The sequence below is a fragment of the Sorghum bicolor genome, chromosome 3 (assembly GCF_000003195.3).
Source record: "Sorghum bicolor cultivar BTx623 chromosome 3, Sorghum_bicolor_NCBIv3, whole genome shotgun sequence".
In the NCBI taxonomy this organism is placed as follows: Eukaryota; Viridiplantae; Streptophyta; class Magnoliopsida; order Poales; family Poaceae; genus Sorghum; species Sorghum bicolor.
This window is the reverse complement of record NC_012872.2, coordinates 72,922,273-72,938,979: the sequence shown is the minus strand read 5'-3', so window position 1 is coordinate 72,938,979 and position 16,707 is coordinate 72,922,273. Positions and strand designations below refer to the sequence as shown.

General features: G+C 44.6%; 2 protein-coding genes across 3 annotated transcripts; both read left to right on the top strand.

The window, feature by feature from the left end:
• On the top strand, nucleotides 228-1,250 carry LOC110433783. Its single transcript, XM_021456352.1, has one exon. It carries the CDS (start codon nucleotides 228-230, stop codon nucleotides 1,248-1,250), a length of 1,023 nt encoding a protein of 340 aa, XP_021312027.1.
• Nucleotides 5,865-10,858, top strand: LOC8062318 (protein OSB2, chloroplastic). 2 transcript variants are annotated; one of them, XM_021455364.1, is made up of 8 exons: nucleotides 5,865-6,368; nucleotides 6,869-7,007; nucleotides 8,027-8,180; nucleotides 9,346-9,446; nucleotides 9,529-9,694; nucleotides 9,865-9,936; nucleotides 10,270-10,331; nucleotides 10,420-10,858. In XM_021455364.1, the coding sequence occupies exons 1-8, from the start codon at nucleotides 5,959-5,961 to the stop codon at nucleotides 10,570-10,572; spliced, it is 1,257 nt and encodes a 418-aa protein (XP_021311039.1). In that variant the 5' UTR covers nucleotides 5,865-5,958; the 3' UTR covers nucleotides 10,573-10,858. The 2 variants fall into 2 exon arrangements, with proteins under 2 accessions (XP_021311039.1, XP_021311038.1); XM_021455363.1 differs by having other exon boundaries at nucleotides 9,862-9,936.

The following is a 16,707-nucleotide window of genomic DNA, read 5'->3' as shown; positions in this document are numbered from 1 at the left end:
TCCGCCATATTTATTTATTATTGTTATTATTGCCATTATTTATTTCTGCAATTATTTATTGCATTTAATTTCGTATATTTACTTTATTACAATACTCTATATTTAATTGCAAAGTAATCCTGAAGATTACACCTGGGGAAATTATATAGTCCTGAAGACTATATTAAGTCGTAATCCTGAAGATTACGCACCGACATCTACTAATCCTGCGCATTAATTGTGCAGGCATGTCGGACATCGCAAAGAGGGATTTCGAGATGCTCGCCGTGGATGGCAGCAACTACCTCACTTGGGCGACCGACATCGAGATCAGACTCGATGGCATGGGCCTCGATCATACCATTGTCCAGCCTGAAACTGGCAAGGATGAGCGCACAAAGCAGGACAAGGCAAAAGCCTTGCATTACCTGCGACACCACCTTCATCCTGACTTGAAGTGCGAGTACATGACGGAGAAGGACCCGCTAGTCTTGTGGCAGTCCCTGAAGGACCGCTTCAGCCAGCAGCTGACCATTGTGCTCCCCAGAGCACAACAAGACTGGATCAACCTACGCTTCCAAGACTTCAAGTCTGTGGCAGCGTACAACTCCGCATTGCACAGGATTGTGACCAAACTGCGTCTATGTGGCCAGAAGATCACTGACGCTGATATGATCGAGAAGACCTTGTCCACCTTCCACCCCGGCAACATTGTACTTCAACAACAGTATAGAAACTCAAGGTACACCAAGTACTCTGGGTTGAGTGAAGTACTATCTGTTGCCGAGCAACAGAATGAAGTTCTCATGAACAATCATTCTGCCCGGCCTACTGGTTCCATAGCTGTGCCTGAAGCACATGCCAATGTTGCTGAGAGTTCTCGCAACCGCAAAAGGGGCTGTGGAAAGGGAAAATGGAAGGGGAAGAAGGGTGTCATGTTCAAGGTCAAAGGAAAGGGAAAGCCCAAAGGTAGGTTCGACCCCAAGAAGGAAAGAGGTGACCACAGTGGGGAAGAGCAAGGCGATTGCTATAGATGTGGAGCAAAGGGGCATTGGTCCCGTAATTGCCGCACCCCCAAACACCTCGTTGACCTTTACCAGCAGAGCAAACACAAGAATAAAGGTCAGCATGAGTCCCACTTCCTCACTGAGCCTGAAGCTCGGCCTGAGAAGCACGACGACGGGGTCGTCGGTGCAAGTGGAGACGTCCGAATGGACGAGAGTGAGGACAACCTTCTTGATGACTTTGATATATTTGGAGACCTGCAGTAATCTCCAAAGAGTCATGTTAGCGATGCCCACATGTACTAGTTTGGTCATGTATGCTCCTGAAGAGCATTTGTAATGTAGTAGATGATCCAAACTGTTGTAACGTTTCCTAGGAATTATGTAATGTTGTCTTTATGATAATGCATGTTTATGTTAAATTCCTGTTTTTACTTTATGGTATTTAACAGAGCCTGTGGGACCCGATGGCGGAAGCGGAACTCTGTCTTGTAGACAGTGGTACCACCAATACGATACTAAGGGATACTAGATATTTCCAAACATTAACAAAGAAAAGTGGAAATATTATGACCATTGCCGGAAGCAATGCTCATATTGTGGGCACCGGAAGTGCCACACTAGTTCTCCCTATGGGTACTCAAATCTTTGTAAAGGATGCACTGTTGTATCCTGACTCAAAGCGCACGCTTTTGAGCTTCAAAGATGTCCGTGCAAATGGTTTCCATGTAGAAACCGAGATCGAGCAAGGTGCTGAATACCTGCTGATCACTAAATTCGACGGGTACCAAAAGCGAGTGGTGGAAAGGTTCCCTTCATCGCCAACGGGTTTGTACTACACGTACATAAAGCCCACAGATGAGTATGTTGCGATGAAGACCATATTCAGAAACACAGAATCGTTTCGAATATGGCATGACCGCTTAGGTCATCCTGGGTTGGGAATGATGAAAAGAATCATCAACAATTCTGCTGGCCATGATGTTAGAGGCTTCCCAAATCCTGAAGATTTTATTTGCACCGCATGTGCAAAAGGGAAGCTAATCACTAGACCATCCCTCCTGAAGATTAGGGATGAGTCACCTGTGTTCCTGCAAAGGATACAAGGTGACATATGTGGACCTATCCAGCCCCTGTCGGGCCCATTCAGGTATTTTATGGTACTGATTGATGCATCTACCAGATGGAGCCATGTGGACCTGTTGTCCACTAGAAACCATGCTTTCTCCAAGCTCATTGCCCAGATAATCAGGCTAAAAGCAAGTTTCCCTGATAACCGCATCCAGTCCATTCGGATGGATAATGCTGGTGAGTTCAGGTCGAAAGCTTTTGATGATTATTGCTTAGCCCTGGGCATTAAGGTAGAGCATTCAGTACCACATGTCCACACACAAAATGGTCTAGCTGAATCCTTGATCAAGAGGATCAAGTGGATTGCCAGGCCGTTGCTGCAGAATTGTAAGCTGCCAACCAGTTGTTGGGGCCATGCGGTGTTGCATGCTGCAGCACTAATCCAACTCAGGCCAACTGCATACCATGATACATCCCCCTTACAGTTAGTGCGTGGGAAAGAACCAAGTATTTCCCATCTGCGAATATTTGGCTGCGCAGTGTACGTGCCAATACCACCACCCCAGCGTACCGCAATGGGACCCCACCGGAAGTTGGGGATATATGTTGGTTATGTGACTCCATCCATAATCAAATATTTAGAGCCTATGACTGGGGATCTTCATACGGCTCGGTACGCTGATTGTGTCTTCGATGAAGACCATTTCCCAGCATTAGGGGGAGATAGGCATCCAGAAGAATGCCGGGAAATTGAATGGAATGCATCGGGGATGCAATCCTTAGACCCACGCACTAGCGAATCTGAACTGGAAGTTCAGAGAATTATTCATTTGCAAGGTCTTGCAAATGAGCTGCCAGATGCCTTCACTGATCACAAAAGGGTGACAAGGTCGCATATACCTGCAGTAAATGCGCCGGAGAGAGTGCAGGTACCCCTGAAGGCTACCAACTCTATAGTCTCCCCTAATCCTAGGAAGAGGGGGAGACCTCCGGGTGCTCAGGACAAGGTCCCGCGGAGACGTCCGCAGAGGCGACGGTCTGAGACACTTGCACCACTCGAAGAATCAGTTGAAGAGGCTCGACCCGAAGTCGAGAATGCCCCAGAAGTGGCAACTCAACCTGAAGTTGAGGAGGTCCCTGAAGGACACCATCCTGAAGATGGAAATCCCAATGCGTCGCGCGCGCATCATTGCATTAGAAGATCGGAACGCCCCAACTCAATCGTTATGGGAAATCACGATGAGTGGGAGGACGATCATGAGGAGATCGCCACTAATTATGTGGAATCAGGAGAGTCATATCATAGAAAGACCACTATTGTCGACATATATTTTGCCTCAAAAATTGCTGACTCAATGGATCCGGATCCAGAACCAAAGTCCATGATAGAGTGCCGGAAGCGCTCGGACTGGGATAAATGGAAAGCAGCAATTGAGGCTGAGTTGCGCTCGCTTTGCCAAAGAGAGGTTTTTGGGCCTGCAGTCCCAACACCCCCAAAAGTCATCCCTGTAGGATGCAAATGGGTCTTCCTCCGGAAGAGGAATGAACATGGCGAGGTGGTAAGATACAAAGCGAGGCTAGTGGCACAAGGGTTCACGCAGAGACCCGGCATCGATTACGATGAAACTTACTCTCCTGTCATGAGTGGCATAACGTTCCGATACCTTATATCTATGGCAGCAAACTTGAATTTGAAAATGCAGTTGATGGATGTTGTGACCGCATACTTGTATGGGTCACTTGATTCGGAAATATACATGAGAGTCCCCGAAGGACTCAAGATCCTCGGACCGAATCAAAACCGCAACATGTTCAGCGTCCGCCTACAGCGGTCGTTGTATGGGTTGAAACAATCTGGAAGGATGTGGTTCAACCGATTGAGTAACTTTCTCCTGCAGAGAGGTTACATCAATAACGATGATTGTCCCTGTGTTTTCATAAAGAAATCCAATGATGGATTTTGTATCATCTCCGTTTATGTCGATGATTTGAATATCATCGGGACTACAAGGGACATTGAGGAAGCAATGGCTTACCTCAAGGCGGAGTTTGAGATGAAAGACTTGGGCAAGACCAAGTTTTGTTTGGGCCTGCAGCTCGAACACCTCCGTGAAGGAGTGTTTGTACACCAGTCCACTTATACTAAGAGGGTACTTGAAAAATTCAATATGAGCAAGTGCCACTCTCTTAAGACCCCCATGGTAGTCCGATCCCTGGAAGCGGATAAGGACCCATTTAGACCAAAGGGCGATGATGAGGAAGTATTGGGACCCGAAGTTCCATACTTAAGCGCCATTGGAGCACTGATGTACCTTGCAAACTGCACTAGACCTGACATTGCGTTTGCAGTAAACTTGTTGGCAAGGTACAGTGCTGCCCCAACCAGGAGACATTGGGTTGGTGTCAAAACCATCTTGAGGTACCTACAAGGTACACAAGACCTTGGTCTATGGTTCCCGAAGAACCAAGCTCCAACCATGGTGGGATATGTGGATGCTGGCTATATGTCTGACCCGCATAATGCCAGATCACAGACTGGTTTTGTCTTCCTCTGTGGTGGTGCAGCCATTTCCTGGCGGTCTGTAAAGCAGACCCTAGTTGCTACATCGACTAACCACTCAGAGATAATAGCCCTGTATGAGGCTGCACGAGAGTGTGTTTGGTTGCGACGAATGATTAATCACATCCAGAAGTCATGTGGTTTGAATGTCGCCGATACCCCCACCATTATCTATGAGGATAATGCAGCTTGTGTTGCACAGATGCATATGGGTTATGTCAAGAGCAATCTCACAAAGCATATTGCTCTGAAGTTCTTTTATCCCCATGAGCTCCAGAAGAGCGGGGAGATAAATATCCTGCAAGCAAGATCGTGCGATAACCTCGCAGATCTCTTCACAAAGTCTCTACCCGCCTCTAGCTTCTATAAGTGCATCCATGGAATTGGTATGAGGCGGTTTAGAGAGTTGCAGGGTCCAGGGGTAGACCAGTCCCAAAGACACAATCCATGACCGTGGTCCTGAAGATCACGAGTCGGTCCTGAAGACCGACATGAGCATCAACTGTTGTACTCTTTTTCCCTTGATGAGTTTTTCCCACTGGGTTTTCTCATAAAAGGTTTTTAACGAGGCAACAGGTGCAACATAAGCGATGCGTGTGATGTACTCTTTTCTCCTACCCTTTTTCCCACAGGGTTTTTGGGGGGAGTTTTTAACGAGGCATGCACATAGCATAAATTTGGCCAAGGGGGAGTGTTGAAAATCAAAGTCAAAACAGTGTATGAACAAAGAATTTGAATGGTGGCCAAATTTAATGAAGAAGGAGGATTTTCAAAGAGTTCAAACACTGTAGAATTTCTGTATGTATTCACTACATCCAGCTATAAATAGGGAGTCACTTTCACCATTGTAAGGCAATCAACTAGAAAGTGAAATACAGAAACAACTCCCTCTTCTCTCTATCTCCCTGTCTGTGTCCTTGAGTGCATTGTGAGCAATCCAAAGTCGATTTCTAACACCGACTAGACGTCAAGGATGAGCGGAGGTCGTTGACTGTACACCGGCATGGCGAGCAGCCTGATGCGTTGATGCTGAGACCTGAGAGTGGGCCGAGAGCGGCGACTGGGCCTCTTCTCAGTGTGGGCTAAATGATGGTTTGCCTTTGCCCCCAACGACACAACCCAACAAAAACCGTCGTCCGGCCCAACAAGCCCACATCGGCCCACCACTAAACGCGCCAGCCTCGGCTGTCGCACCCGCACCATTCTTTGTCCTAATGTTTGACCACCTTGCTGGGCTGGTTCCCCTTCCGCCTTCCGCCTTCCCCTTCCACTCTGGGATTTCTCTCCTCCCCTGCCTCCTCCCCTCGCTAGGGTTTAGGGTTCTACGGCCACCAGGTAGCCACCATGATGCACCATCACCTCTCGCGCGTCCTCACCCGCCGCCTCCTCCTCCTCCCCGTCCCACTCCCCACCGCCGCAACCTCTCCCTACGCCGCGGCGCTCTCCACGCCCCACAGACGCGCGTACGCCCGCCGCGCCAAGCCGCCGGCGCCACCAGCGGCGGACGCCGGCGACCACACCGCCTCCCCTGCAGCGCCGGCTGACTCGGATGCGAAGGCCACGTGGCAGAGGGAGAAGCTCCCGGGCGAGCTGCCGCGGCCACCGACCATCCCGTTCCAGCCGCGCGTCGCTAACGCCGTGCACCTCGTCGGCACCGTCTGCGCCCCCGTGCACGTGCAGCAACTGCCCGACGGCAGATTCTCCGCGGTCTCCGTGCTCGTGCACGACCACGGCATCAACTTGCCCAAGTTCTGGTGAGAGCGCTGCTTGCTTTCCCTTGTTGTCGCCTTTTCTTCTGTACCATGATGTACGATACCGTGCAGTTGGAAGGACGGTTTTCATGTTAGGATATGTTGAGAGTGGGATTGCTCCCAAATATTGCAGCTTTTGTTCTTTGTTGTGTCGCAACGACTAACCAAATTTATTGTTGCCTTTTATCTGAAAAAAAAAATACTGTGAACCAAATGTTGGACCTGCTTAATTATATATGCTGCAAAATTAGGCATATTTCTTTGCGTTTAGGTATCCAATAGTTTATAACCATTGTTTGAGCGCGGTAGTCTAAACACCAGAAGTTCTGTAGTCTGAAATTTAGACTACTCTAAAATGTACTGAGGACCACCAGAAGCATCTTTTTTGTTGTTTGTGGAGCAGTTTTATTAATCTTATTTTTTGACAAGTCTGTTGTTGTCATTTGTTTTTCATTTTTCTTGCCCATTTGAATATTCTGAAGTCCCAGTTGTTTTACCTTCAGGGTTCCCATAGTTTTCAAAGATGACTTGGCACAAGTAGCTGCTTCCCACTTGAAAGAAAATGACCTTGTCTCCGTGTCTGGGAAATTAACTTGTGATTCTCCACCTTTCCAGCTTGCTGATGGCGAAGCAAACATTCAGGCATGTAGCTATTGCTCATATTTATTTTCGCCGTTCTGTTCTTTGTGAATGTCATGTGGGTAGAAAATGCCTTATTTGTTCAGCGTAAATCTAGTTCGCCCTGCATTTAGTATTTGCACCCATTTTGTTTTGGAAAAAAGTCCAAATTGTCCCCTTCCTTTGACCTTTGTATAACCCACTAAACTTTTTTTTCCACACTGGTAAAACCGAATTTCATCACCGAAGCAAAATTACAGAGTTTAACAGTTTAGCAACAGCGTAAAGCAAACACCGCCTGAAAACATATTCATGCAAATGATCGCCAAGGGAACAAATGCATGAACCTAAGCTACTGCCACTCCCAGAAACGAAGCGCAAATGTCTGACCAAAAAACCCCTTGTATAACCCCCTAACCTAGCTTATGATTTGATTTACTCCCCGAACTATTTCAATTGTTCCAACCTACCCTTTAATAAGATATGTATTTTTATTTTCTCCATGGACCAGTTCAGTTTTAAGTATTTTCTAAATGACAGCAGACCTCATATGTTATTTTAAAAGGTCAATAAAACTCTTTAATATTTTTCATACAATTTTTTTGATATCTGGATTCAATTTGTTATTATTTGTCCTAACATTTAATAATAATGATGAAAAGTTCATTATATACTTTTAACATAATTTCTGATGTTTGTTGTCATACCACAAAATTTTAACTTAATACATGGAGTAACGAAAGAGTGACAAATCTTATTAAGGGTAAATTGGACCAACTCAAACAGGGGAGTAAATCGAACAAAAAAATAGAATTAGTTCATGGGATTATTTGGATCCCCGTGACCTTGCTTTGGGTGGGTGGGTGGGTCGGGGGGCGGGGCGCTAATTTGGAGTTTTCTTTTGCACTTTGCAATAAGAAAACTCTTGAGCAATTTTTGCTCTTCTCACAAGTTTGTGCAGTAATGGCCTTTCTTATAATTCTTATTTTAAGTGATCGAATGAAGCTGAATGCAAAACTGATTAAATAATAAATCTGCTCTAGGTGTTAGCAAATTCGCTGAAATTTGTTGATAGTAAAGCTGTTCAAACGGATGCCATACTGGATGAAGATGAAGGATTTATAGAGATTGTTGAGGCTGAAAAGAAAGTTGAAGCAAAAAGACCCACCTCCAAGTTTCCGCCTGGCACAGTTTCAGGTAATGTATCTCTCTCTGTCAAGTCCCCAAACCCTGCTCTGGTATGTCATGAGGTCATTTTGTTTATGTCCTCCCAAGGCTGCATCTAACAGGAGGCTTAAACTCGATAAAACTGACTTATTTCTAACATTTAACATTTGATAGTGTTTGATGAATTCTTGCTGGGATGTTTCTTTGTTACCAGTTAGGTGCAATGATAACAATCAATATCTTTTGCGCACCTTTGTTGGCATGCATAAGTCTGATTAGTCTATAATTCATCAGATTGATTGCTGAATGCTGATCCTGATTAGCAGATTGTCGATCTATCATGCTGACCTTGCTCCAATAACTTTGTAAACTGGTCAACACGGTTCGAACTATCTTGATGCCTCAACTAATGAATATGAAAGCAACACAGGAGACAGGAAACCTCTATGGCTATACATTTACTGCACCTTTGATGTTTTGACTTCATTAGAACTGATTCACTGAGATCACTTATATGTACGTATAGGCTAGCAAACAGCTGATTACAGCCTTACAGTTTGTGCATTGTATTACACATAGCCTAGCGTGTCCATAAAAACCATGCTTTTATGTGTTGGCTGTACTTGCCAAGTACATTTGAGGGTTATGTAGCTTCATTAGAGCCTTGTTTTGCTCAAATTCGAACTAATACTAAAAATGGAAGTCCCAGAGAGGTATCACCTCATCCAAATGCAACTAAAAAATTAAAAATGTTTGTATTGGTATAAGCAGAAGCGTTGTGCCTCCTATGTTATTTTTTAATGTCTAGCTTCTATAATGGATTTGATAAAATACACTAGCGGTTCTTGAATTTGTCCTATGGTATGATCTAGGTCCCAAGTTCTTGAAATGCACGTCCGGGTCCCTAAATTTTGTTAGATGGCCATTCGATGCTCTAATTACCCTAATCAGCATGAACTTGCCTATCTGGAGCGAAAAATGGCATCTGACATGTAGTATGCACGATAGTAGCAATGACCACTTTGAGCAGTGACACACTTAAAATAAGTTTAGGGAGCTATATATGCATTCTATAAGAGTGCAAGGATCTAGACGACATGGTGGGCATGTGACAAGTTTAAGGACCTCCAATGCATTTTCCTCATTTGATTTGAATTGTGAATACAGATAACACCTGCAATTTTTGTATTTTCAGGTTATAGGAACAAGGCAGATAAGATAAATAAGCTCTGGAATGATGTTATATCTCATCCACAAGATTGGATTGATAACCGGCCTCAGAAAAAAAATGGATTGGTGAGTATGCTACTTATTAATAAAACGATCCCCTTCAAAGAAATACAGCCTTCAAGTTATACCGACACTTTTTTAAATGCAGAGGAGTCCAAAGTATCCTGATTTTAAAAGCAAGGTTTCAGATGAGGCACTCTGGCTTGACAGTGCACCAGCATCAGTTCGTGAAAAGTTGGATGATTTGGTTTTCGGTAGTGGTTGTGCCGCCACAGGAAGAAAAGATAAACCTTTTGGTAATGATACACAAAAAGGTAAAATTTGACCCTTCTTTTTTCTCGAATACGCAGGACTGCATATGATTGCATTAAGAGAAGAAGAGTTTGGCCAAAATAGCCATACAATAGCGCACACGCATGGACACGCCAAAATTTGACCCTTCGTTTGTTTATTTTCGTTTTTTGGGTACTACTATAATTAGCAGGTACGAGTACAAGCTGGATGAACCATAGGAAGAGCCCAGATGCTTCTTTTGCATCGAAACAAAAACTTGAAGGTGGTACAAAGACTTTTCTTTGTTACATACTAGTACATGATGTTAAATTGTAAAAAATATCAATCTTGAGACAATCCTGCTTATTTTCCCCGGTGCATAGCCAGATAACATCCTAATTAGTTTTTACATATGATTTGTGTTGCTTGTTGATGTGTATATCATTACATATTTACATGTAGCTTTGCCTCAAAACATCTGATTTGACATATTTCGCCTGCTTTTTCTTGCTATCTTTTTTTTAACCAAAACCTTTTTTTTTCAGGAACAGAAATAGGTAGTTTAAGACGTCAGACATCTGACCTGTATTTACTGATGACACGTTTTTGCTTTCAGAGGACTTGTGGCGAGATCTTGTGGACAATCCAGCAAACTGGTGGGACAACCGAACAGACAAGGTTCGTATTAATTTGAAACACATCTTAACTAGTCTCTCATGTTCCCATATTTGTGCTAAACATTGCAGTTGTCTTGTTTGACATGCAGCCGACACCAAAGCATCCTGATTTCAAGAACAAGAATTCAGGGCAAGGTCTATGGTTAGGAACCAAATCGCCTCAATGGGCTAGAGATGCACTGCCATCCTTGAAATTTAAGGGAGGTAGCAAGGGTACAAGGAAAGAAACCTTACTGTCATGATGGATATGAGCTTTGGCAGCAATGGTAAGCCCTTGTGCTATATGCCCAGCTCTCTGCCTCTCTTACTAAATATATTGGGTCTGTCTCTGCGCAAAAGGCGTGTGGCAATATACGCTAACACCTGATTCAGGTTGAGCACTAGACAAAATTCAGGTTGGGCCATTTTGACTTATCAGGATGCAGGATGTAAATAGTTTCCAAATTGACGCTTATTATGTAATTGTCACATCCTGTAGGCTTAATTCGATGCCGTTTTGAATCCTCACGTTTTCGCTGTTGTACTGTATGCTGTATGATGGTGATGGATGGGTGGTTCGCTATTTCTGGGGCCTGATCCCTTCTGCCATACGTCGGTAGATTATGTGATGGCTCCACAGGCCCATGAAAAGCCCGTGAGAGTGGGATGGGCCGTAACCCATATCAATGTAATTTGATCCTTTAGGTCATAGCCCATACTGTTGTTTTCTTCAAACTTTGCCTAAACCCGCAGAGGCAAAATGATAACACTGAGCTATGCAGACAAACAGTTCAAAAGACCTGAACCGAACTAGTGTCTTCTCTTTGCCTCTTGAGCCTATGCGACTGTTTCCCAATCATGATAATTTTGTCCGCGCACAACACTGCGTCGGTGCTAAGAATCATGAATGGCATTATCACCAGAAATGATTGGGCACTAGGTGACGACTCCCATGATTGTTCGTCCAAACTCCCTGATGAGGAAGATCTTGTGTATCCTTAGATGCTTGCCTGTGATGATGCCTTTGAAAGTTTGCACCGTAACCTTGGAGGCAGAGTCCATGATGGCCGTTTGTTTGTACTGCCTGTAACATGGCCAGGATGAGACGTCAATTTCCATCCGGGACAAAAGCATGGCACCTTTCAAGTGCAACCATCACTTATTGGTGTGGCAACGTCTTATCTCCTGAGATGACCTGATATTCCCAGGGCAATCACACCAAGAAAGAAGGAACCCCCAGGGCCAAAGATACGTGTAGGTTTGTAGTAGTAGATCAGTAGATGCTACCACTCCCTAGTTGAGCTGAGAGAGTATGCTGCCTGAAAAGACTAGACAGGAAATGCAGCCCTCTCCAATGCTTTTTGCAAGGCCTTTTTTTGGGGCCCCTACCCTCCACTCGCACAACAATGTTGGCTGTGTTCCCCCTGAGTGCTGCCGTTGACGCAACCCAAGCCAAGGCCGTCTTGCTCCAATCCCTACCGCCCATCATGGCTCATCACCTCTCATTTCACCAAAAGATGAAACGAGACGACGACGGCCCCCAAATGCCTACGTCTCTGCTTCCCCTTTCGTCCCTTTAAATGGCCTTCTCGCATCGCCGCACATAGTGTTCCTCGTGCCTCTGCTTTCTATCTCCCTTTTTTGGAGGATTGTTCCTTGTCTAATCCATATCTCTGATCCGTGGGGATAGATATAGATGTTGTGTTGTTTGATGGGAGAAAAGGTGCTGAATTGGCGCTGAGCTTTATTCGCGCATAAGTACCTTCCTTTCACAAGTGTTGTTACATTATAGAGGATGGTCCCATTTGAGTTCATTCCGGTCTTGGCTTCTTTCAAACACCGCACTGTTCTGTTCCAACACTACAATGTTGAGCCCAATACATAGATCATAATGCAACCAACATGAGAGAACACATTCAACATATACATAGGCCTTGTTTAGTTCACGGAAATTTTTGGTTTTTAGCACTTTCATATGTATTTGTCAATTATTATTCAATCATAGACTAACTAGGCTCAAAAGATTCGTCTTGCAATTTACAATTAATTATTTTTAAAATTTATATTTAATGTCTCATGCATATACTGAAGGGGAATCTTGAAAATTTTTGAAAACTTAAACAAGGCCATAGTAGTATTCCCTTAGATCATGGCTAATAATGATTTAGTCGGTTGCTAGCAGTATATGCCAGTGCAATGCGACCTATATATGACCGAGTTAACACCATTACTATATGACCCACCTTATTCTCTTGTAAAATATTTTAGAGCTTGTGCCTCAGCTGATTGTTCTCTTTCCTCCTCTCCTTTGTCAAGATAAATCTGATGAGGGAACTGATGCAACCTGCTCATATCACATTATTACACTTGTTTTTAGCGGGGCAAATTTTTTTTGAAGTCAGCCAGTGCGTTGTACTCACTCTGTTCATTTTTTATCTGTAGTTATGATATTTGTACTGATAAAACTTTTTAAAATTCGACTCGATTTGTAGAAAAATATTATCAACGCTTATATCTCCAAATAAATTTATTGTGAGAATTGACTGAATGACATATCTAATGATACTAATAATATTCCATAAATATAACTCTTTACCTGTATATAGTTGATCAAAGTTAAGTACGTATGATTTCTTGGGAAATGACAACGACAAATAAAAAGATGCGAAGGGAGGAAAATAAGGATTTGTGTTGGCACTAAATGAGGGATGGTGTTTGGTTTACACCCCTCCTAGCTAGGCATGTTGACACCAACCTTAATCAGACGTCTGGGAGCGCACGACGCGGCTTGTCCAGAGTTGAACCAAACATGCGCCGGTCGTCATCCTACGCTTATATAGGGTAGAGAGAAAGGGATTGGAGTACTTTTTCGTGGAGTTGAGACTTGTGGATCTCTAGCGTCCCTTGTCTACCGATCCCATCCATCACGACGTCGTCTCCACCACGAGTTGTTTTCCGTATTATGATATCTACTAGGCGTCCGTCTGTCCGTCAATGAAGACCATCATATGGGTAATTATATTTTCCACGAGAAAAGGCACTACCTGATGCCGGCCGGTGTGACATGTTGGGCTCATCTTGGCGTTCCCAGTTTGGGCCTCGATCCAATAGTATTTTTTTTTCCTTTCTCTAGGTATAGGTACCCCCTACCGCCACCAAAGGTGACCCATGCAATGCAAGCAGTTTTTTTTTTTTTTTTTTTGACAAGGGCCCATGCATGCTGCATGCTTGTTTAATGGCAGGTAGTGGTAGTAGTATGTACCCATACGTCTCAACTACCGGATGTGCGGCTGCAATTCTCTTTGAACAATTTATATAAGCCTGACAGTGACAACGACACCCCAAATCACCACCTGTATATATATATATATATATATATATATATATATATATATATATAATATAAAATAATCTTGCATCCTTGCTCGCACGCCGTGTCACCGTCATGCCGGCGATTCTCCAGCTGCCCCTGCTGGACGCTTCATGCATCCTAGCTGGCTAGCTCACACTTGCAAGCTGCTAGCTAGTACTACTATTACTCCTAGCAGTCAAGCCTGCAATTAACGACAGCAGCAACGCCGCTCAATTAACAAGTCCACATGCATGCATATATCGATCCCTAGTGAAAGGACACACCCAGGTTGTCACCGTACCTATCCTGTCCATATAGATCTCATGGAGCGGTCGATCGTCCTGATCGATCCGGGCATCACGAAACGAATTGAAAGGCGCCAGCATGCATGGCAGCCATCGAATTCACGAGTTCATACCCTTGATGGAACGTCTGAACAAACCCATTAGTAAATTATCTATCTATCTATCTATCTGCTGGAATAATATAATGCTGGATCGATGCGCCTTTCTACATGTGCCACACCTGATCCATCGTTTTCAACTCCTACCCAACCTAGCTCCTCTCTCTCTCTCTTCGCGCATCTTATCTTTCGCTGTCTCTCTCAAACACACTTTTTTTTCTTTCGAAAATACACACTTAGGGCCTGTTTAGATTGGAAACGAAAATTTTTTGGATGTCACATCGGATGTGTCGGAAGGATGTCGGGAGAGGTTTTTAGAAACTAATAAAAAAACAAATTACATAGCTCGTCAGGAAACTGCAAGATAAATTTATTAAGCATAACTAATCTGTCATTAGCATATGTGGGTTACTGTAGCACTTAAGGCTAATCATAGAGTAACTAGGCTTAAAAGATTCGTCTCGCGATTCTCAACTAAACTGTGTAATTAGTTTATTTTTTTATCTACATTTAATGTTCCATGCATGTGTCCAAACATTCGATGGGATGGATGAAAATTTTTTGGGTGGGGAACTAAACAGGGCCTTAGTTAATCACTAGCTTCGCGTTCTATAGATAGATAGCTCTCTTTGTCCCAATATAATATATATGTTCTTCTTTTGTGTGTAATCTGTGGTTTTCAGAGAGAGTTTCTCACTGTGAAACGTAAGTGAACGGAGAACAGTACGTGTGCATAGACATGACATCCAGGCCACTTTGTGGCTCAAACACACAGTGCTAATAAGTGCTTTCGTTGTTGCATATATACTCCTATATATGGTCCACAGGCAGCCGCCGCCACAGTATCCTAGTATCCACCCACAAGCATGCATGAGCAGGACCACCACCGACGACGACGACAAGAGGCATGCAGGTCTGGTTTCCAAAAACGGAAACTAACTGACACGCATAGGTTACATGCATGCATGCATGATTGCATCATCACTTCAATTCCATGCATGTACTACTCTATTAGACATATAAAGGATGTCATGCACATTTATTATAGCGCCCTGTCCGCAAAATTACACTTTTTGCATGAAACGAAGAGAAGAGAGAAGGAAGTAGTTTCACTATGGTGAAACTTCGTTAGCGTTGTTTCCCATACGGTGAAACAGGATGAAATCCCCACCGAGGACTAAATCGTTTCACCATCTTGCATGTGATCCAATCATTTTGCAGTAATTAAATGCTTTGCCCAGTCTAGGAAACATCAAGGTGAAACTCATGCATTGTGGAGGTTGTTTCATCGTTCGTTTCATTGATGCTCTGTCAGTAAATTTGTCTTGAAAACAGTACATTGAAACGGGCCATTGAGACTGGCCTAATACCAAAAGTTAAGCTCCTAGCTAAACAGTGCCATCTTATGATTACATCAGCTTAATCCTTGGTGGATAAAGGATAAGTTGACTGGTGGAGAGGCTAATCTATTCTAATCTAATCCAAGCCTTGCATGCATGCATCTCTGTTTGTCTCTCTCTCCAGCAACCACAAAGACAGTTTATATGGCGCCAAAGCAATCATTTGCTACGCTCACTGTGAAGCGCCTGAGCGCACAGCGGTCTTTAGAGCTGGGATTCTCTGCATCCATAAGCATTTTGACGACTTACCTACCTCTTTGGCCGGTCCTGTAGCGTTTCATGCATGCTAAATGCATGCCATACTGTTTCCCAAAAGTATAGTTTTCCAAACGAGCGGCACTGGCACTACACGACACGACACTATTAGACACGACACTATTAGGCACGGTGGCCCTACCGTGCCGTGCCATTAGTGCCATCGTGCCCAGACTCTGGCCCAGACACTACACTAAAGCCCTTAGATAGTGCCGTGTCGTGCCACAAGGCACGGCAGCCCAGCGGATTAGTGTCATGCCTTGGCACTAAAACCACATCACCACTTCAAAAGATCAAAATCAAAAGAACATCGTCCTCGTCATCTCCGGTCATTCCGCAGAGACGCAGGTCATCGTTGATGGTCATGGAGTGACTAATGTCCTCTTGCTCGTCTGACATCTCGCTGTGGCCGACCTCCGGTCTCTCGACAGCTACCAAAAAGAAGATTGTGTCGTGTGCCTGTGTCGTCCGCCGGAAAGCAGGAAGAAGAGACGAGAGGGGCTAGGGTTTCCATTGGAGAACAGAAAACAGAAGAGCGCAAGAGCTGAGGAGCCGCAACGAGTGAGGAGAGAGAGGGTGAAGATATGAATGAGGTAGGGTTCAAGGTCTAGGGGGAGTGGCGAGCGACGACCGGCTTATATAGCCCTCCCCCCATCGTGTAGATCTAACGGTCGCGAGCAGGAGAGACCAATCCAACAGCTATAAATCGTGCCGCCCCCGTGCCGGCCGCTGAAGCGGACCGTGCCCGTGCCGTGCCATCGTGCTGGCATCGCGGCACTGGCACTGGCACGGGGCCGTGCCGTGCTTGGCACTGGCACTAGAGAGGCCGGGCCGGACCGTTTTCGTACCGGACAAAATCGTCCCGTGCCCGTGTTGGCCCAGCGGGCTTGGCCCGTTTAGAAAACTGTACCCAAAAGTCATGTACAATAGAAAACAAAACCACGAGTGACTGCGATGTCGAAGTGTGGTGTTCATATCTAGTATATAC